Source organism: Ursus arctos, unplaced genomic scaffold (assembly GCF_023065955.2).
Source record: "Ursus arctos isolate Adak ecotype North America unplaced genomic scaffold, UrsArc2.0 scaffold_15, whole genome shotgun sequence".
Taxonomy (NCBI): Eukaryota; Metazoa; Chordata; class Mammalia; order Carnivora; family Ursidae; genus Ursus; species Ursus arctos.
Genome location: NW_026622819.1, coordinates 57,926,347 through 57,947,982, shown reverse-complemented (window position 1 = coordinate 57,947,982; position 21,636 = coordinate 57,926,347). Strand labels below are relative to the sequence as shown.

The 21,636-nt window shown below is 37.2% G+C and overlaps 1 protein-coding gene across 9 annotated transcripts in view; it reads right to left on the bottom strand.

Annotated features, from left to right (window-relative positions):
- Positions 1-21,165, bottom strand: part of RANBP17 (RAN binding protein 17) — a 319,843-nt gene extending 298,678 nt beyond the window's left edge. For 8 of the 9 annotated variants that reach the window (XM_044388576.3, XM_044388577.3, XM_026510957.4 and 5 more), the window contains exons 1-4: positions 21,069-21,165; positions 12,822-12,968; positions 9,177-9,267; positions 1,299-1,465 (exon numbers count right to left, since the gene is read on the bottom strand). In XM_044388576.3, coding sequence (XP_044244511.2) covers positions 1,299-1,465; positions 9,177-9,267; positions 12,822-12,968; positions 21,069-21,086 — 423 coding nt within the window. In that variant the 5' untranslated portion in view covers positions 21,087-21,165. Of the gene's footprint in view, positions 1-1,298; positions 1,466-9,176; positions 9,268-12,821; positions 12,969-21,068 lie in introns of those variants that run through there. The other variant, XM_026510958.4, reaches the window with a different exon arrangement.
- Between the last annotated feature and the right edge of the window lie 471 nt (positions 21,166-21,636).

The window sequence follows — 21,636 nt, the reverse complement described above, 5'->3', positions numbered from 1 at the left end:
ATGATCTTAGTAAATGCCAAGAGAGGGTTGCTATTTTGTTAGCCAAAATCATGAATACGACTCTGGAGTAAGGAAGTCATTTGTCTCTGAATAAACTATCCCACCACCCCAGGGCTGCCCTCCTCAGGGCTAAAAATACATTTATTCCTGTGAAGTTTTAGATGATCAAATATTTGTTAACCAGGGTTTTAACAGTATGAATAAAAGAGAAGCAGCATAGTCTAGTGTTTCATATTCTGAGATTTCTAGAATTGCACTACATGGTAGAGTTACATCTTATACAGGGATTTACTGCATAAGAAATAAAATCTCGGAAAGTCCAAATTGCCTCTAATTGCCAATAAACCAATACTGAACCATCTCTCAATCCAAACTGCCAGTTTTTCCTCAAGAACTGTAACAGATCACTGCTTCTGCAGCAGAGTACCAGCTAAAGTGCTTTTTTTGCAATTAGGGATAATGTTTGTATGAAAAAATATGTATCTTTAAATATCTGAACCGCACTGAGCAAGGCAGGATGGTCACCCTAAGAGGCATGCAGAGACTGGAAATAGCAGATTTAAGTTTGCACTTCATGCCTCAAGACATATAGTAACGTGTGCAATGGCAACTGCAATCACCAGCACAATGCATATGTCTGTCCTCTTGCTTATTTTTCTTTTTCTTATTTTTTACGGTTCAAATACCTGAATTTGCATAGGTGAAATGTGCATATGCTATAACTTGAATCATTTAAGTTAAAAATAACCCTGAGAAACTAGCATAGTCAACATGGTCTAATGCAAAAGTTAAATATACATATCTCTTAGGTTAGAAAACTTGCTGAAGTGCTTGCTCTGTGCTTTACTAGGTCACTGTGCAACGTTATGCAATTCACCTAACTTTCCTAAGCCTCGGTTTTCTCATTTGCAAATGAGATGCACTTCACAGAGATGTAATGAGCATTACATCACATAATACATGAAAAATATTAGATCTGTTTTGTATATATGTAGTACACAGACATGCATGTTAGAAAGGACAGAATATGTATTTTTGAAATTTTCTAATTTTTGTGTATTTTCTAACATTTTAATGTTCATTCTTCTGGTTTGGAACTTTTATAATGGCATGATGCTCATTTACTGGCAATAAAAAATAAAGGGTCCAGAGGATAAACAATACGTCACAATTAATATGATACTGGTAGTCACAGAACAAACCATACAGCTTTAAGAAAAGAAGTTTTCTAAACCAAAACCAAAACCAAAACCAACAATAACTAGTGATGTTCTAATAATATCATAATGCCTTCTTACCTGAAGGAACTTCTTCACATCAGCAATAATTTCTCTGAAGACAAACTGGTCTTTCTGAACCTCAAACCATCCCAGTTTAGTGATTTTAGCAATGACTTGAATTAGTGCTTGGATAACAAAGGGTGCCAGCTTGGGTTGTGATGCCACATAATTAAGAATGTAGTTTCCTGTAAGAAAATATTCTGTGATCTTTTGAACTTTTCCGTAACATAATGTGAATCATGTGAAGAAAAACAGATGGTAATGACACATGCTTTGACAAAAAGTTAATCCCTTTCTCCAAGATAACATACTTATTTAAATAGTCATTTCTGCTACAAGGCTCACTGTGAAAAAAGAAATTTGCTCCAATTCAATTTATATATTAGAGGATAATCTGTGTATAATAAGAATGTCGCTTTTGTTTTTGCACGATTTCATGTAGAAAAAACTGCCAGGGAAATACAGATAGCTGCAACCAGGCCAAATGAAGCAAACCATATACAAAATGCATACCCCTCAAACATCTAGTGGCTATCTCGGTTCACCTCCTGTGTTGCCAGCCCATGCACCCTTACCTGGGTTTATACTTTTCCATCCTATTTCCGATCACTTTCCTTCCACCACTTCATTGTAACTCACAAACTGTAACCTTTCTGAAGCCCACATCCAAAAACAAAATTCAGGTCTTCTTCAAGATAAAATGCTTATTTATTCTACGATTTAAGTATTTCTTAACCATTTAATGTGTAAAACTCTACTAAACCTTTTATTAGATTTCTTTTTTTTTTTCATGTGTCTGAGTTTTATTTCCATATTCCATTTCTCTCATGAGCTCTGTGATTTTATTGCGTAACAATGCATAGCACAGTCACTTCTACGGATGCATATGTCTTATAGCAAAACTGACTGTATGCTATCTGGTTTAAATGGTATAAAAATACAAATAGTACAGTATGATAAAATAAGTATATAAGTTATGGAAAGTACAAATAGAATAGTAAATTAAAACTTGGAACAAAGTTGATATGCCAAAATCATTAAAAGTGGGTAGCGAAGTCAGCTATGAGTTTCCTATTGGATCGAATAATTGAGGTCAGGTAACAAATATGCCAGAAGTCTAACAGAAAAATAAAGGGAAAAAATTTTTAAAAGGAAAAGATTCCACTTCTGCTTTGGGCCCGAAGGCCAGCATACCATTAAGGAAAAGAGTGAAGAAAAGGTAAATACCTCAATATTTAACAAAAAATAGCTTTAATGGAAACAGCCGTAGTGAGAGTCTTACATTAAAAAAAATTCTCATGACTACCATATTTCAACCTTAATTTTTATTAACATCAAGATTATATAGTTATGCAAATATTTATTTATAATATAACATAAATATTATATAAATATAAATAATAATTTAATAATATAAATAAATAAATATTTATTTGAGAGACAGAGAGGGAGAAGAGAAGGAACACCGGCAGGGTGAGGAGCAGAGGGAGAAGGAGACTCCCTGCTGAGCAGGGAGCCTGATACGAGGCTCAATCCCAGGAACCTGAACCAAAGGCAGACACTTAACCAACTGAGCCACTCGGGCGCCCACAAATTTTCCTAGAATTAAGCTAAATCTGAAAAAGGTTTCTCCTATGGATTATAGTAATATGGATATCCTAAGCTTCATTATTTGTAACGTTTTATCTCAATAATGAAGCTTAAGAAGATGACACTGTTTCTAAAATATAAAAGAAAATCTGGTTTATTTACTTCAATTATTTTTACTATCTTGAAAAATTTTAACTTGGAGGGGATGTGGGAATCTGCATGTGGATAATGATAACCACTAGGAAGGTAATCTCAAAATAATAAAACCACCAAATGGGAGATAAACCAAGTTTGACATTTAAGCTAGGTACCAATAACACACCTTCCCAGACTGCCCAAGTAAAGACACTGGCTAGCGAGTTTATTATCTAAGGCAGAAAAAAAATTAATAGACTATATTTTTGTAATTTTAGCTGAATGCTTTACATAAAATACTCTCATATTATGTTTTACATAACTTCTAATATTTTTCCCATTTAGTAAATGTCCATGATAACAATCAAATAAAACAATACCCATCTCATCATCACCAGCCCAAGATAACAGAGAAAAGCCATACCAAGAAGAAAATGAAATGCTCAAGACGACACACAGGAGAAAGAAATAAAACAGCTAAAAAATCCTCCCAGACAGAAGTTAACAGAAAGTTGGAAAGCTATACACTAGAGGCTCTTTGAGTGTCGAACCCTGTGTACCATTTAGCATTTATGATGCATGTTAGAAATGCTTCCTAGCAAATTCCTTATGTGGCTCTCACAGCAATGTGAAGATATTGCTCTTATACTATTGTTAGTATTACTTGTTTCTTAGGTAAAAGATATGAAGGTCAAAGAGGTGAAATAACTTGTCACAGTGGCCAAACTGGCACTAAGTCAGGTTGTTTTGGTTTAAGTTTTTGTTTGTTTGTTTGTTGCTTCCAAATACTGGCCAAACCATATGTCTTAGTAGTAATGTCTTAGTAGTAATGAGTAACTCAAAATTCTAAGTCCAAACTTGCAGTCTTTTGGAATTTACCATCATTAGACTGATGTTTTTGGTATTACACATTATGGGAATTTAATATTAAATACTTTTTGACTAACTGATTTCAGGTAAAAAAAAAAAAAAAAATATATATATATATATATATATATATATATATATATTCCACAAAATCTATCAGAAAACATACAACAAAAATACAAAAGAAAAGAGGAAAGATTCTATCTCTACTTTGGTCCCTAAGGCTAGCTAGTATGTTATTTGAGAAAAAAGTAAAGAGAAGGTAAACAACCTCAATATTCAACTAAAAAATTCTTTGATGGAAATAACTCCAATTCTAAGAACACAAAAATTTGGGCTATAAGCTATGTCTAGAGAGCTAGCTTATGAAATATTTGGAGAGAGAGAATACATGGGACAAAAGAAACTATCACAAGAAGATCAAGGTAAGACTTATGAGGTGAGGATGTGGAGAACCTGGAACCTTCTCCCATTGCTGGTGAGAATATAAAGTGGTACACACACTTTGGAACACAGTTTGGTGGTTTCTTTAAAAGTTAAACGTAAACTTACTTATGACACAGCAACTCCACTCCTAGGTATCTACTGAAAAGAAATGAAAACATATGTCCACACAAAGACTTGTATGTCAATGTTCACAATAACATTATTCATTGTGGCCAAAAAGCAGAAATAACCCAACTGTCCATCAAGTAGCGAATGGATAACAAAACATCATATATCTATACAATGGAATATTACTCTACAATAAAAAGGAATAAAAAGGAATAAAATATTGATATATGCTACAACATGGATAAATCTCAAAAACATTTTGCTAAGTGAAAGAAGCCAGATGCAAAGACCTACATATGGTGTGACTGTATTTATATAAAATAACCACCAAAGGTGAATCTATAGAGGCAAAAAGCATCCTAGTGGTTGGGGGTATAGGAGCAGGACTAACTAAATAAGCACGGGGGATCTTTTGGGGGTGACAGAAATGTTCCAACGATGAATTGTAATGATGTTCACATAACACTGTAAATTTACTAAAAATCATTAATTGTACACTTAAAACAAACTTTACGGTATATAAATTACATCTCAATAAAGCTGTTTGAAGGGAAGGAAGGAAAGGAGGAGGGAAGGAAGGAGGACTAACTTATATAGGTAATTAAACTTAAGCTACACTTTCATTTGAATAAAAGACCAGAGAAACAACATAAAAAAAGGCACCAAGGCAGAAACAACATGGCATGAGGGGAAGACCTTCTGGCCCAACTACCAGGCCAGTACCAATGAACATACAAGGTTACAAGAACGGTCCAACAATTATAAGCTCATGAAGAGACTTGAATGCTAAGCTAAGGAAATGGTATTTAACTGATGAGCAACAGTAACCCATTGTTAAATATATTAATAAAGGTAGAAAGCAGTGTGGTGAATACAGAAAACTGGCAAAAGACTTAATGTTGGAAAAAAAAGAGATATGTAGTCTGGGACCACATCATGAAAATCTGAGGTTTTCTGAGGTGATGTAAAGGCAACGTGACTGTTGAAGCAATTAATTCACAATTTCCACTTTAACTGACATGCCAATTATTCTACTGACACATGTCAGACATGTCGTGACATTCTAATCTACTTGCAGAAATAAGAGCAGTAAGTTAAACCAAAGAAACTCATAAAGGGAACACGTCATTTGTTGCTTGAAATTGTGTTCTAAGTTTCTATTTTTCTCTTTTTTCCAAATTTCCTTTAAAATGTGTTCCTCTTTTTATTTAAGTATTTATTTAAAAAAAAATAAGTCAAATAGACTATCTGACAATAGGCCTGCATCTTTTAAATAAACTGAATCAGTAATTATTCTGTACCAGGCCCTGATGGGTTCACTGGTGGGTCCTACCAAACATTTAAGGAAGAAATTATATGGATTATCTTTCATCTCTTCCAGGAGACAAAAGCAAGATAATTCCTTCTAACCAATTCTATGAGTCCAGCACTACCCTAATAACAAAACCAGACAGAGATGTTAAGAAAAGAAACTACAAACCAATATCTCTCATCAACATAAAGAAAAATTCTCAACAAATTATTAGCAAACTGAACCCAACAATGCATAAAAAGAATTATATACCACAACCAAGTGGGATTTCTCCCAGGTTATGCAAGTCAAGTTCAACATTTGAAAATCAATTAATGTTACCAAGAGGAAAGAAGAAAAATCACATGATCATATTATTAGATGCAGAAAAAGCATTTAACAAAATCCAATGGCCATTTATAATAAAAACTCTCAGCAAACTAGGAACAGAGGGGAACTTTCTCAACTTGGAAAAGAACGTTACAAAAAACCTAAAGCTGATGGATGAAACCAAAGAAGAACTAAATAAATGGAGAGAGATTCCATGTTCATGAGCAAGAAGACTCAATATTGTCAAGCTGTCAGTTCTTCCCAAACTGATCTGCAGATTCAACACAATCCAAATCAAAATCCCAGTAAGTAATTTTGTAAATATTTACAAACGGATTCTAAAGTTTACATAGAGAGGCAAATGACCCAGAATACCCAATGCAATACTGAAGGAGAAGAAAAAGTTGGAGGTCTAACACTCCCCAGCTTCAAGATTTATTATAAAGCTACAGCAATCAAGACAGTACAGTACTGGTGAAAGAACAAATAGCTCAATGGAACAGAGTAGAGAGCCCAGAAAAAGACACATATGAATCTAGTCAACTAATCTTTGACAAAGGGACAAAGGCAAAAAAGAATGGAGTGAAGACAGTCTTTTCAACACATGGTGCCAGAACAACTGGACACCCACATGCAAATAAACGAATCTAGACACAGACCTTACACTCTTCACAAAAGTCAACTAGAAATGGATCACAGCCCTAAATGTAAAGCACAAAACTATAAAAACTCCTAGGACAACATAGGAAAAAAAAACCTAGACCATCTTGGGTTTGCAATGACTTTGTGCACACAACAAAAAAGGCACACTCCATGAAAAAAACAGTGGTAAGTTGGACTCAGTTAAAATTAAAAACTTTAGTTTTGGGAGAAACATCATCAAGAGAATGAGAAGAGAAGCCACAGACTGGGAGAAAAATATTTGCAAAAGATCTGTCTGATAAAGGACTGCTATCTAAAATATACAAAAACTCTTAAAACTCAGCAATAAGAAAACAACCTGATTCACAAATGGGCAAAAGACTTAGACACATCAACAAAGAAAACATACAGATGGTAAAGAATCGTATGAAAAGATTTTCAATCATATGTCATCAGGGAACCGGAAATTAAAACAAAAAGACACTACTACACACCTACTAGAACAGCCCAAATCCAAAACACTGGAAACATCAAATGTTAGTAAGAATGTAGAGCAACAGGAACTCTCATTCATTGCATGTGGGACTGCAAAATGGTACAGCCACTCTGGAAGACAGTATGATGATTCTTTACAAATTTAAACACATTCTTACCATACAATCTAGCAATCACTCTCCTTAGTATTTACCCAAACGAGTTGAACTTATGGCCACGCAACAACTTGCTTTAAGCTTTATTCATAATTGCCAAAACTTGGATCATTCAAGTAGGTGAACGAATAAATTGCAGTACATCCAGACAATGGCATATCATTTAGTGATAAAAAGAAATGAGCTACCAAGCCATGAAAAGACACAGGAGAAGGTTAAATGCATATTACTACGAAAAAGAAGCCAATCTGAAAAGGCTACACACTGTATGATTCCAACTACATGACATTCTGGACAAGGCAAAACTACGCAAACAGTAAAAAGATCAATGGTTGTCAGGCGTTAGAGGGGAGGGAGGGATGAAGAGATGGCACACAGAGGATTTTTGGGGGGCAGTGAATCTATTCTGTAAAATATTATAATGGGGGATATTTATCCTTATACATTTATACAAATCCACAGAATGCACAATATCAAGAGTGAACCCTAATGTAAAGTAGGGACTTTGGGTAATGATATGTGTCAATGTAGGTTCATCAGTTATAACTAATGTACCTCTGGTGCAGGACACTAATAATGGAGGAGGCTATACTTGTGTGAGGGACAGAGGTTATGAGAACTCTCCTTTCTGTTCAATTTTAAAACTGCTCTAAGAAAATAAAATCTATTTAAAGTGTGTGTGTATACGTAAGTCAAATAAAATCACAATGTTTTATGAGTTGGTTTATAATGTTTGAACTTGATTTTTAAAACTGTAAATTTGTTTTGCTTCCTTAAGCACACAAGTCCATGAACACATGGATAAATCCTCCTCTAGGCTTTCTGCAGTGCCTATGGTTCTGGGTGCTTTAAAAAAATATCAGTCAAATATGTGAGGCAATGATAGGTCATTGTGTGATTTGATCATTCAAAAATTGGGCTTAAGATCCATCATATATATACACTTTAATTTTTCTGATACACAAATACAAATAATGTGAACCTTGAGGCTGGAGAGCATAAATGAGTCAACAGTTCATTTCTACTATGAACAAAGATAACTGAAAAAAAAAATTCCATAGCTCAATTATTAGACTTCTATCCATATGAAAAGCAAACACAGACATACACAGATACACACATACGCACAAAAACAATAAAATACATTATATATTTCTGAAAAATATACTGCTACTTCATAGAATAAGTTTTCCAACTACACTAAATTCCAAATACTAGTCTTCCATATACATATTATCTTCCTAATAAGTAGGAACCTGCTTTTGATTTTACATGCATCCCAAATGATACAGCATCCTGAGAAATAAATGGAGAGTTGACTTCTTTTATCATTCACTTGCAAATGAAGTTAAGACAATGACTAAGAGCATAAACTCCACATAGATTGTGCGGATTTGAATCACAGCTCTACTTCTGAGCTGTGTGATATTGGGCACATTACAGAGCCTATCAAATCTAATTTCCTCATTATAAAATGAAGATAATAAGAGTGCTCACTTCATAAATGTGGTGGATAAAATGAGATAGTACAGATCTTACCAACAGTACACACAATAAAATACTAATTATTATTTATTATTAAACTAAACAAATGCTTTTTTGATTACACATTGTTGTATAACACATCACTGTTCATCACTGGATGGGTAAAGGAGACTTGACAACTCATCTTCAAAATATAACAGAATTTTAAATAACTTGCATGCCTGTTAACACTTTAACGTATTTAAAAGGAAAAAATTAAAGTGCAATGTTAAATTATGTAACATTGTGTGTCAACTATACTTCAATAAAAAATAAAGTGCAATTTTATAAAAAGCATAATAAACCACTTACTGATATCTACCCTCTGTTCAATTGCCAAAGGACTGACTCGGCTAACAAGTTTTGAAAGACATGTTGCTGCAAGGAGCTGAGCATAGGATGTCTGTAAAGAATAATAAATTTTATTTATTATTATCACAAATGAAATTAGAATCATCAAAACACTATGACCGGAACTTTTCCTAAGCAATAATGGAAATTCTTCTGGTTTTCCAAACTGGCAGATTTACAATGGATAAAGAATATATACAAAAATACACATATATGTATACAAGCTCTCATAAGGGTTCAATCATTGAGAAAGGTGTAGGTCACTTTTTCAAACAGCAGCAAATAATAGACAAAAAAAAATTATTTTGAGCAAGTTCAAATAAAATACTCTTACCACGTCTACACAGTCTTGTATGTTCTGGCCTCTGATTATCTCTTCAAATTCACCTGGTTCCACTCTTCACTATCCTCTGACCATAACAATTATCTTTTAGCCACTTTCAATGTCTTTCCCACTCTGACCTTCCCACTCCTTCAGATCCATGTCTTACTGTATTTTATCCCCTTTGGTCACCAATTGTCTTAACTTAATAGTATACTCAATCCTTCAAAATTTGGTCCAGTTATTCACTATACCTCTAACAATTTCTTGTGAAGATAGTCCTTCTTTCTTTTTTTTCTGTTGACAAGAGGTCAGCAAACTAAGGCCCATGGATCAAATCCTATCTGTTTTTGCAAGGTCTGTGGGATATGAATAGTTTTTACTATTTAAAACAGTCGGGGAAAAAATTTTTTTAAAAAATTTATTTTGTGACATGTAAAAAATATATGAAATCCAAATTTCAGTGTCCATAAATAAACCTAGAACACAGCCAAGCTCACTCATTTATATATTGTCTATGGCTGCTTTCATGCTATGACAGCAGAGTTGAAGAGTTGAGGCAGACTGTATATGGCACTCATTGCTTAATGCATTATAAACTGCAATAATATAGTTATAATTCCACAGAGCCTAGAGTGCCATGGGTATTGCCATGATATGTACCTTTGATTATTACCAGTGCATAACCATCATGTCAAAACAAGATAAAAGCAGATTTCAAATATCTACATTTTAAGGCACAGTAGAGTTTGAATTATTATTATTGAATTAGATAGCGGAGCAATGTGCTCTTTATGCAACGGCACTATAGCTGTCCTAAAAGACTATAATATATGTTGACAATATCAGACTATGTATTCACGACAATGTTCCTAACTCACAGGAAATCAATAGCCAGAAAAAGTAGAAAATTAGAACAGAGTATCTCATCACAGTGGAATTTCCTCACAAAAATAAAAAAAAACAAAACAAAAAACTTTGGGGCTGAGACCAAAGTTCTGAAGTGACTTGTTTGTTAGCCAAGCAAGGAAAGTCATTTACCAATGGAGAATTATTTAAAATCACCATTACTTTATTGTGGTAGCAAAAGTTACATATGCAGAGAAAATAAACCTCAAACTACTAGCCTTTCAGTAAGAACAATGCTCAAACAGGTGAGGACACGGGAGTGACATCAAAAGTCAATTTCAAACAAGGCAAATAATTTGGAGGTTCTCTTTAGTTCCTGATGAGCTGACAGATGTTGCTAATTCTGCTTATTCTATTACCAATATTATCCATCTATTCCAGAAGTCAATGCTAAGTTTGAAGTGACTAAAGATATCTATGAAGAGTCTACGTGGAACGTCAGGCCAGAAGTGTTTTCAAAGAAGTTGAGAAAACACTAATTGTGTATAACCTGAAGCAGTATCTGCTACGATGTGTCACAAGTGGTGGTAAAAATATATGGAGTAGGAAAGGGCTTAGTTGTACAAATTTACAAAACTTTAAAAATGTAAGAGTCTAAAACCTATGGTTACTCATTGTAATTTTTTATCAGTAGATACTCTGTAGTAAATTATTTGAGTCTATCATGTGTTAATGAATCAGTGGTGGTAACAGTAGACTTCAATTCACTTTTATGAACTTATCTTCAGTTCTGTGAATTTCTGTCAGAAACAGAAGCTGAAAGTCCTGACTTGCCCCACCACACAGTAGTTCAATAGCTTAGCAGTAGTAAAGTTTTATTGCAATTTTTTTTTAGCTCAGGGCTGAGACCGAAATTTTTCTGAGAAGAACCATTCTAAACCTACTATTGTCGAATGCTAAATGGCTTTGAAAATGAGCTTTTGCTGCAGACTTGAGAATGTAATTTAATGAATTCAACCTAAAGTTACAAAATTGCCTAAAAGGCAAATGAGTGCTTAGTACTTATATTACAAAACTTATAATGCAGTAAAATCATTTCAATAATAACTAACACCGTTTCGATCACAACTAGTATTAAGCTGCTTTATACACTTTCCGCACTATCAAAAGTTAAAACAAGCAGCAAGATCTCTATTCCTGAGTATATTTTCTGAGCTCAAACTACACTTTCAGCAGCATTTTTCAGACCCTGATGCAAGGAAATTTCCATATTTTAAAATCCATTTAACTGAGCAACTGAGGAGCTCCCACCTAATCTTCAATTGGAAGGGATTAATCTGCAACGTAATGACATTCTGAAAGGCAAACATCCAGAGAAGTTTCAACAGAACTCTATAAATGCCTTCTAAGTGATGAATATGCTTAATTAAAATCATATGCTTATGGACTGATATCAATATTTGGCAGTACCTATCTATGTGAAAAGACATTTTCAAAGATAAAATATAAAAAAACTCATTACAGATAAGTATTAACACATGAACATTTGCAATCAACACTGATGACAGAAATATTAACTTTGAACCCCAATTAAGTCAAATGTTATCCCCAAAAGAATAATTTCATTCTTTTGATTAGTAGATCTGTATTACAAAAAACTGCACTCAATTATTATACTTTAAATTTCATCAATAAAACTTTGTGGAAATTTGTTTTCTCTCTTCTTATAGATGTACTTACAAAATATCCTTGATTTAACCTCTTGGCCTGCAAAATCTAAAATATTTACAATCTAGCCCTTTACAGAAAAAGTTTGTTGACCTCTGCTCTAACTCCTCAGTCTCCTACTGTAGCACTACCGTATCATTTTATAGTTATTTGTTTACACACTTATGCCTCCCCAACTAAACTATGAGTTACTTTAACGCATGTACATAAAGCAAGCAGGGAGTACTACACCTGGTTTTACATTTAAGTATTTGCTACATGACTACTGAGTGAATGGCTAAGAATTTCTGGAAGGGAGGCAGGCAAGAGGTAGTCAGCATTCCTGTGAACCATTCCTTCATGTTTTAGAGTTAATTGTAATTAACTCTGCCTCTCTTCCCTGAAAATTTTTTTTTAAAAAGGCTCTTAGTCAACTTTCTAAAAATGCAACCTTTGCCCACTACTGATGTAAGACATCAAAAGGGGTCAAGAAGAATCAAGAAACTATTTCAATTCATGCCTATTTCTACCTCTTGGGTTCTTTTTTAAGTTTGCTCTCCAGGCTTTCCAATTCTTTCTATGATTAATCTCTTTGACAGTGCAATAAACTATACCAAAAAGACATGCAATAATATCTATCAATTATCATTGCTAAACTACACAAGTTCATTAACACTGACATATATCTACTGATCTTTCATGGTTAATCGCTGTTATCAAATACTTACTGTTCCTTGTTCTAATAAAAGTTGACACTTGCTGAGACATTCTGGGCTGTCAATAAGTTCCAGGAGTGCTTTCTCAGCCTCTATTCTTTGTGTAAGATCAGTCCCTATGTAGAGATGAGTACATAACACTTCCAATTCAGCCAAGCTCTTAAGAAGAAAAAAAATTAACATTTTACTTGAGTGAAAGACAAAAATTAGGTAAAGATATTAATACAGGAATTGAGGAATGCAAATATCATGCCTGAATTCATCAATTCAAGAAATGCTTATTGAGCTACCACTACTTACTAGAGGTCTCGACGGTGAACAAAAAAGGCCTATCTCCTCCCTCCGAATTATTTATTTATAAATTGACAGTACTGTAGTGGAAAAGGGTATAGAAAGAGAAGGACTTGCCTAATCCAAGGAGTTTGAAAGGCTTGAATGAAGTAGTAACATTTACCCTAAAAGGGTGAGCCAGGCGAAAAAAGACTAGACAGCAGTCCAGGCAGAGAGGTAGTGTTTACCAGGGCCCAGAACAGAGTGTAATCGTTTTGAGGCATTAAAAAGTCAATGTCACTGGCAGACAGCAAGGAGGAGATGCCAAATGAAGCTAAAGAGATAGGTGGGGGGAATTACCACGAGCAAGTTGCAGACACTATGTCAATTACATTATTTCTCAAATTATAAGAATTTTAATGGTTCCATCCATAAAAAAGCAAAGATAATTATAAATATACGCTGATTTGGGGCTTCTGAACTAATGACTCATAGTGCTGCAGGCAAACTCTGTCATGATTTTCAGGAACTATGACCTAACCCCATGTTATTTCTAGCAGTGTAATAACTAGTTATCATGTTGTAGGCTCCTATTTTATAAGCACAAAGAATAATTCATTCTGTTTATAAATATAATTTCATCTGAAGATATAAAACACATGGATAAGATCTGGGAAAAAATGAGATCAGCATTCTTTTTAGCTCAAAACAATTTTTGTTAAAGGCACTTGACTAAAATAAACTATTTGACTTTGAACTTGAATTAGAGAGCTTCGGAGGACAAAAAAAAAAGCACACATATCAATATCAGGTAGTCATATGAAGGTAATGGGATATTCCTAAAGAAATGTCCTTTTTCATCCTTTCTGGCCTGAATTTTTATGCGGCAGCCTTAGAGCTACACTAGTCCAAACATGATCTCAAATTCATCTATCTTTGCCTGGTAGGAATGCATAGAAAAGACTGAAATGAGACCTCCTCTAGCTCCCTTTATTCTTTTCACTTCTCTCTCCTTCTTAGCTCCTTTCTGGCATTTTCCATTTTCTATCCAGGTCACAGCCCAACATCCAGACTTGAGAAATTTCTGCTAGAGTGAAGGTAAAAAAGAAAGATTTCAAATGAATAAATTAAGATAAAGGACCTCAAGTGTGCCACATTTTAAATATTTCCCCCACCTAGACTGGCCCAACAAGCCCTCAGAGTACTGCTCCAAAATGCTCATAATATTAAAATGCATAGAAAATTTATGGTTCATGAATACATATGAATTTTCATATATTCTCCAAGGGTAAGAAATACAAAAATAGAAAGAGCTACCTTTTTCCCCTCTCTTGACTCATGATCAACCTTAGAAGTCTTTTCCTTCATCTAATAAATTTGAAGGGCTGAATTTTAGAACTGGTAATACCCAGAATAATTTAATGATAAACTGATCCTGCTGTCAAGCATTCATCAAGGTCTAAAAGTCTTTGAAAAAGTAGACTCTGAATTCAAAAAGAATTGGGCCAGAAATAGTGACAAGACCTAACTGCTTAAAAGCAAAAGGCAGCAAAAAAGTGAGATTCAAATCTATCTTAAAGGTTTGTTTGGAGAATTAAATGAGTAAGGGTCACGTAACTTCTGACACAGAGTATACCCTCTGAAGACTAGTTGTTTATTATTATTATGACTTAATAATAACATTGTAATGGGTGGAACTGTATCCCCCTAAAAGATATGCCCAATTCCTAACCCTGGTACCTTTGAATGTGTCCTTATTTGGAAATAAAGGTCATTGCAAATCCTTAAATTAAGGATCTTAATGACACCATTCTGGATTTAGGGTGGGCCCCAAATCTAATGACTCATAAAAGAAAGAAGTACATGTGAGATACAGAGACACAAAGATACACATGGGAGAAGGTCAGATGAAGAAGGAGGCGGAGGCTAGAATAATGAATCCACAAGCTAAAGTACACCAAGAGTTACCAGTGGCCATCAGAAAGTAGGAGAAAGGCATGGGGCAGTTTCTCCCTCAAGGAGTCCAGGAGGAACCAATACTACTGGCATATTAGTTTCAGATTTCTGGCCTTCATAACTGAAAGACAATAATTTTCTGTTGCTTTTCAGTTTGTGGTAATTTGTTACAAGAGTACTAGGAAACTAATACAAATATTAATATTAATTCAGTGGTACCTAAGTAAACCTATTTGGAAAGATTCTGGAAAAGTTCTGGAAATTATTTTGTCTGTTTTGCTATACTGATTTAAAGAACCTCAACAAAGAACAAATATGGAGTGTATTCAAATAGTATTCGTTTAAGTCAAACATATTACAAATTACCTTTTTCTTTCCAAAGGTATTTCAAAAAGTATTAACTCAAACGCAGTACAAGGTAAAAAAGGAAAGGTTTGAACTTTTTCTTATGAAAGACTGAAACAAAGGGGGGGAAAATCAAGTCATTCTTTCTCTGTAATGATAATAATGAAACACATGCCAGGCATATCTTTTTAGAGAAAAGGATACATCCACAAAGATCCTTACCCTGGTGGAAAGGCATTATCTAAACATTTAAAACACTTAAACTCACAATGTGGTGAATGCTGACTGACCAAGCAATCTTCTGATTAGCATTTGACTTTCCAGAGAATCTATAAAGACAGACTTTATTTTTCACAATAAATTGATAAATTTGCATCTCAGTTTTACGCATTGATGTCTACGCATATGGTTAACATTAGGATGCCTCAGAGAAATGGATCCCTTCTCTGTTTGCTGACAAATCAGGTTTGAGTTATTAAAGCTCCTGCAAGGCTTAATATCAATATTAGAAGCCCATAAAAATAACTAACAGGTAGAACAACTAGAATTGGACATCACCTGCCAAAGAGTAACTATCAAATATAAACAGACAGCATCCAAACTCCACAGCATAAGAGACAATGACATAACTCTGCCTAAAAGATCTTCCAAGTTATTCTGAACTCATTTCTAGTCTTTGCGCTTGACACACAATTAATCCCTAAATGATGTGACTTCTTTCTATACAGTAATTCTCACACATGTATCTATCAATGGGTAGATGCTGAGTAAAACAAAAAACAGACAAAAAGAGTATATACTGGAGGGTATTATAGGAATAGAAAGCAGACCACAGATTTTGGCCAAGGAGGGAGGAGAGCAGAACAAGATGGGGGAGCGCCAATGGGGGATTACAAACAAACAAAAGGAAACTTTGGGGGGTTATGGATATGTTCATTATCTTGATTTTAGTGATGATTTCACAGGTGTAAACATATGTCAGAACTCCTGCACAATTTAAATATGTGCTGTTTATTATTTGTCAGTTACATCTCAATATTAAGCTAAAAAAAAAAAGTGATGGCTTTTGTTCTAGGGAAAAAATGGCCCCTAATAATAAAAAATAAATCAATGGGCCACAAAAATCCCACCCCAACTGAATTTAAAACTCTTTTCAATTACTTCTCTTTATCTTTCCTGTCATCTGGAATTAAGGTTCTTGATTACCATTAATAGAAAACACTTTCATCTTGAAGTTACTAATTTCCCCACAAATCTTTGTTTCTTCTTCCCTTTACTACCTTTTCCTAGCATACCTGAAGGCTTATTCCTGGGTGTCTTGGAACTCCTCCTTCTTTAATGAATTAGATAGTATTTGTTTTTAGAGCTTTACAGTTTACAAGTATTTCCATCTTTTATTTTTCAACCAATCCTGAAAAGTAGACTCCTGCAAAGTACATATTTGTAGTACACCCATTTCAAGACCAAAAAAACAAAAACAAAAAAACACTGAGGCTGAGAAATCAAATATATATATAAGTTGCTTAAGATCAAGTGTGGCGTTCAATTTTGAGCCGAATAAATACAAATCTACAGACCTCAAGAACATGCTGTCTCCTTACCACCCTGACGTCTTGCCACCCTTTACTTCAGGCTGCAGGGAGAGAGGCAGGCGATGTCCTACTCCATACTTTCAACCCTGTCTGCTCACCATCTTTGTATCTACCAATTTCTTCCTCTTGGCAATTTAGAAAGATGCTAAAAACAACCCAAAAATGTCAGAAACTGAATTGAACATATTTACCACAGATTTCCACTTCAAGTAGCTCTTTGTCTTCAGTCATTTCTAAGGTCTAGACCAGGATCTAGATTTACAATTTTGATGTTAGCTTTGTCTCTTCCTTCTCCTTACTCCCTCTTATATAGTTAAGAATTTGGCCTTACCCAAAGAAAAGTCTGGCCTTTACCCTCAGAATCTGGAAGGTTAATCTCTGTTATACCTGACTGGCCTGTTTTTGTTTAGGGGCAGGAGTTGGGGTGTACACACTCCATAGTCTTAAGTTGGGGGCTGGCCACACCAGAAAGATCAGTCATGTGCTTTAGGGTGAGGGCTTTGGATCACATTAGTATTAGTCAGCCTAAAGACTGAGATCAATCACGAGGGCAATCAATAGTCAATAATGACTATGTAATGAAGCCCCAATAAAAAGTTCCCTAGTTTGCAATACTCAATGCATACTGTCATACATATAGGCTGGGAGAGTAACGTGTCCTAAGGACAGCAAAAGCTTTGTTTTGGAACTCTTCCAGACTCTGCCCTTTGCATCTCTTCTTTTCATCAATTTTAACCTGTGTACTTTCCCAGGAATAAACCGCATGCATATGACAGCTTTCAGTGAACTCGTTGAATCCTTCTGATAAACTATCAAACCTGAGCATGGTTCTAGGAAACCCCCAAATAAGCAGTTGGTGTCAGAAGTGAGGGCAGTCTTGTGAACTATGCCCTTAAACCTCACAGTTTAGCTAATTCCTGGTATATAACTAATTTGTCACAAAATCCTAACAATTCTTTTTATCTAGAGACTCAGATTCAACACCTCTACATGATTATGACAACAGAGCGACAGAATAATATTTTCTACCTGTGGCCTCCAACGCCCTGGGAATGAATGGAAGCTTTAGAATCTACCCCTTATTGACTCCAAGCAAATAATTTAACTTTTTTAAACCTTGCTTTTGAAACTGCAGGCAGTTAATATTCACCTTCCAAAATAACCATGAAGAGTAAGATAGAAGACAGAAAGCTTAACCCAGTGCCTGGCACATAGCAAATTCACAATAAATTTTAAGTAATCCTCCAGTTCGTGATGAATTATAAACTATATTGGTCTTCTACCTATAGTTTCTCCCATTCAAGTCCATACTGCCATGATCTTTCTCAAACCTCTTTCCCATTATGTTATCATCATGTTCAAATACAACAGTGCACAATCACATCTAGATCAAATCAGGTAGCCTGGCTGGGTATTAAGAAGCATAGCCATAGTCCCTGGATCTGAAACAATTCTGAGAGCAAAAAGATGGACCAAACGAGTACTCTAAATTTTTCCTGACATTATCTCTTGATTCTCATCTCAATCCCTCTGTTCTACCTAAAATTCTTCTATCTTACCTATTCCCAACTCTTATCTTTCCTTACTCTGCCTTCCTCCCCCCCAATCTGGACTGTCTCCTCTCAGATGATAATCCAGATCCATTGCTTCCTTTGGGACAAAGTACTCTAACTCAATCACAGCTCCCTAACCAGAATGTATGTACCTTGAATGGTATGCCTGGCATATTGACCCTCCTGCCCTCCAGGCAGCCAGGCTTTTGGCTGTGAGGAGTTTATGTCAATGAACAAGACAATTACCATTTTTTATGTATGCCATGATGTGAAAACGATTGTGGAGAAGTGCCCTAACCTCACCTTACACAAGTCCACATCTTTACACATCACCCTAATGGCGTAATTTTTGACGAGCTACCCTGGTGAGTAGGTGACAGTAAGATATTTATATGAAAGAATATGGAATTATTAATTACTAGGCCTACTCTAACTCTACAGCCTTGGGCAAGTCACAACTGTTCTAAGAATTAGTGTCTTCAAGAATAAAATGTATAAATATACATATATGCACACCTCTCAAATTAACTAGTTGTGGAACTCAAAATCTATAATAAGTATGTGAAAATTCAAAATGCTAGGTACCGGTTATCATTATTAACAAATGTTCCTTGAGTTGACTGGAGAATATGGTCTCATATGCTAGAAATACTTCAAGAGCTTTTTTGGCTTTTTTCTAGCTCTCAAAACTGATCTTTTATTTGTCCAACTACACTCTCGAACTGCTGTGAAATACATTCCTGGAAACCAATATAGGTAGGGAGCTTTGGTATTAGCAGCTAATTTTTCCAACACTCTACCTAAGTATGAAGAAGTCTTCCAGGACAGAGGGATTTACTATTATGCAACATCTTTCTAAATCTGAACACTTTCAAACTTCCACTGCAGTCTACCCTCAAGATTTACACCTGAACTATGAACACTTGATTACCTATTTACAACCCCTAAGTCCCCCTGTAAGATTCTTCCTGTAAAAATTTCCCAGGGGGCATGTTTACCAAAGTGGAAATAAATAACATTATTTTGACCTGGACACCCTTAGATAAGGCAAGGAGTCAAAAGGTAATGTGTGGGGCTCACTACTTCCTGGTCTATAAATCCTGGAGCTGTCAATTACCTGGCAAGAGAGTGGCTGGTTGGAAAGAAAAGATCTTTGAAAGAATCAATAAATAAGAAATGAGTCAGTATGACCACAGGCAGTCCAAAGAAGTCTACAAGAGGAACTTGACACATAGACACAGCCACTACATTATGAAATTGACTACCCCTCCAAGGTCATTCCTGCCATCCACAGCCTCCCCTTCTCTCTTCCACTTCATATGAACTTTATGCTCTAGCCAGACCAAACTTCCCGTAGTGTGCCATGTTCTTCCACAAGTCTTCGCCATCGTTCACAGGGTCCTTTTGCCTCTATACTCTTCCTCTCCTCTCCACCTGGCTGGTTCCCACAATTCTTTCAAGACCCACTAGGCTGCAAGTTCCCTGAGAGTAGAAATCATAATTTCGCTAGAGCTGTCTTCCGTGCCTAGCAAAGTAGGAACTCAATACATAACTGGACGAAAGAAAGCTCAAAGAAACTCAAAGCATCTCCTTTGAGAAGCAGAGAACCTCTGCCTCACTCCTTCACACACACACACACACACACACACACACACGAGCGCGCGCGCGCGCCGTTGACTGCCCGTCTTCAATGTTTCCATGATATCCTGTGATTAATTCTACCATATCATTTTCACATGTACTGTAATTATCTATGAATTCTATGAGGGCAGGGATGGTAAGATGATGTAATCCTTTATCCCAGAACTATGCACAGTGCTTGAGATACAGTGGGGAGCTCTATCAATGTTTGTTGAATGAGTAACTGGATGCACATGCCAGTGGAGCCCGAGAATACGTGAGCCGTCCTCCTCAAGCACGCATCCCATCTTTATCTCCGCGCTCCTCGGGCACGCTGCCCCCATTTTCTCCTCCAATAAGGCTGCTGCTAAGCACTCTGCAACTCCCTACAGATACAGCCCCTGCCCGCTCTAGCCAATTAAAAATCCAACCGCTGCTGCCGTTCCTTCGGGGGACCCTGGCCCCCTCTCGAACTGCATCCCAACCGTGTGGAGGCTGGCGATGGAGCAGCGGCCAGCGACGCGGCGGGAAGGCTGGTCCCGCCCGACCAGGCTCCCACCTGCCTCGGCGCAGCTAAAGCCGCCCTTCGCGCCAAGCCCCGCGCAAGGAGTGCGGGCTCCCACGCAGCGGGTCCTCAGCATCCGCACCTCCCCGGAGGGGCGAGCTCCGAACCTGGCCCCTGTCCCTCCACCCGCCACCCCCAGGCACGGGCCATCCCCTCCTCGGGCCCGGGCCCGGGGTGGGCAGCCCAGCCCAGGCCAGTGCCCGAGTCTCCGACCGGGGAGGGGGCGGGGGCTCCGAGGCGACGGTCAGTTGGCTGGCGGCCTCCGCCGCCGTCCTCGGCCCTCAGTCTCCAGACCGCGGCGTCCCGCCGGGTTCCCGGGGCGGCGGAGCGGGGGGCCCGCGGTGCAGAGCGCACTGACCTGGAAGTGCAGCGCCATCTTCCCGGGAGGCGGCGCCGGCCGGCTGCCCCGAGCGCCCGAGGGGAGGGAGAGGAGGCGGGCACCGCGGAAGTCCCGGCCGCCCGCGGGGTCCCTGCGCCGCTGGCTTGCTCACACTTTCGTCGCCTCCGCCGCGCGGCCTCTGCGTTTGAAGCGCCGGACGGGGCGGGGCCTGACGGGGCGGGGCGGGGCGACGGAGGAGGCGCGCGGGGGGGCGGGCCCGAGGGGGCGGAGCCTGGGGAACCGGGAATCCCAACCGCCCCAAGCACGGAAGTTTGAACGGATAATGCTACCTCAGGTGGGTCGTAACCTCTGACATCTCCCCTTTGACACAACCACCACAACCCAACTGTCAGGCATGACCCCTGGCTCTTACATCTCCCACAAACTCTGTTGATCCTGAAGCCTTACAACCCAACTATTGCCCGTGGCTTCTGATGCCCCCATCTGCACAACTGTTCTTGTCCCTTGAACACCCACTTGCCATGCACAATCAACCATAACCTTTGATTCCTTCATGCCAACTGCTGTCCTTGACCCCTGACTCCCA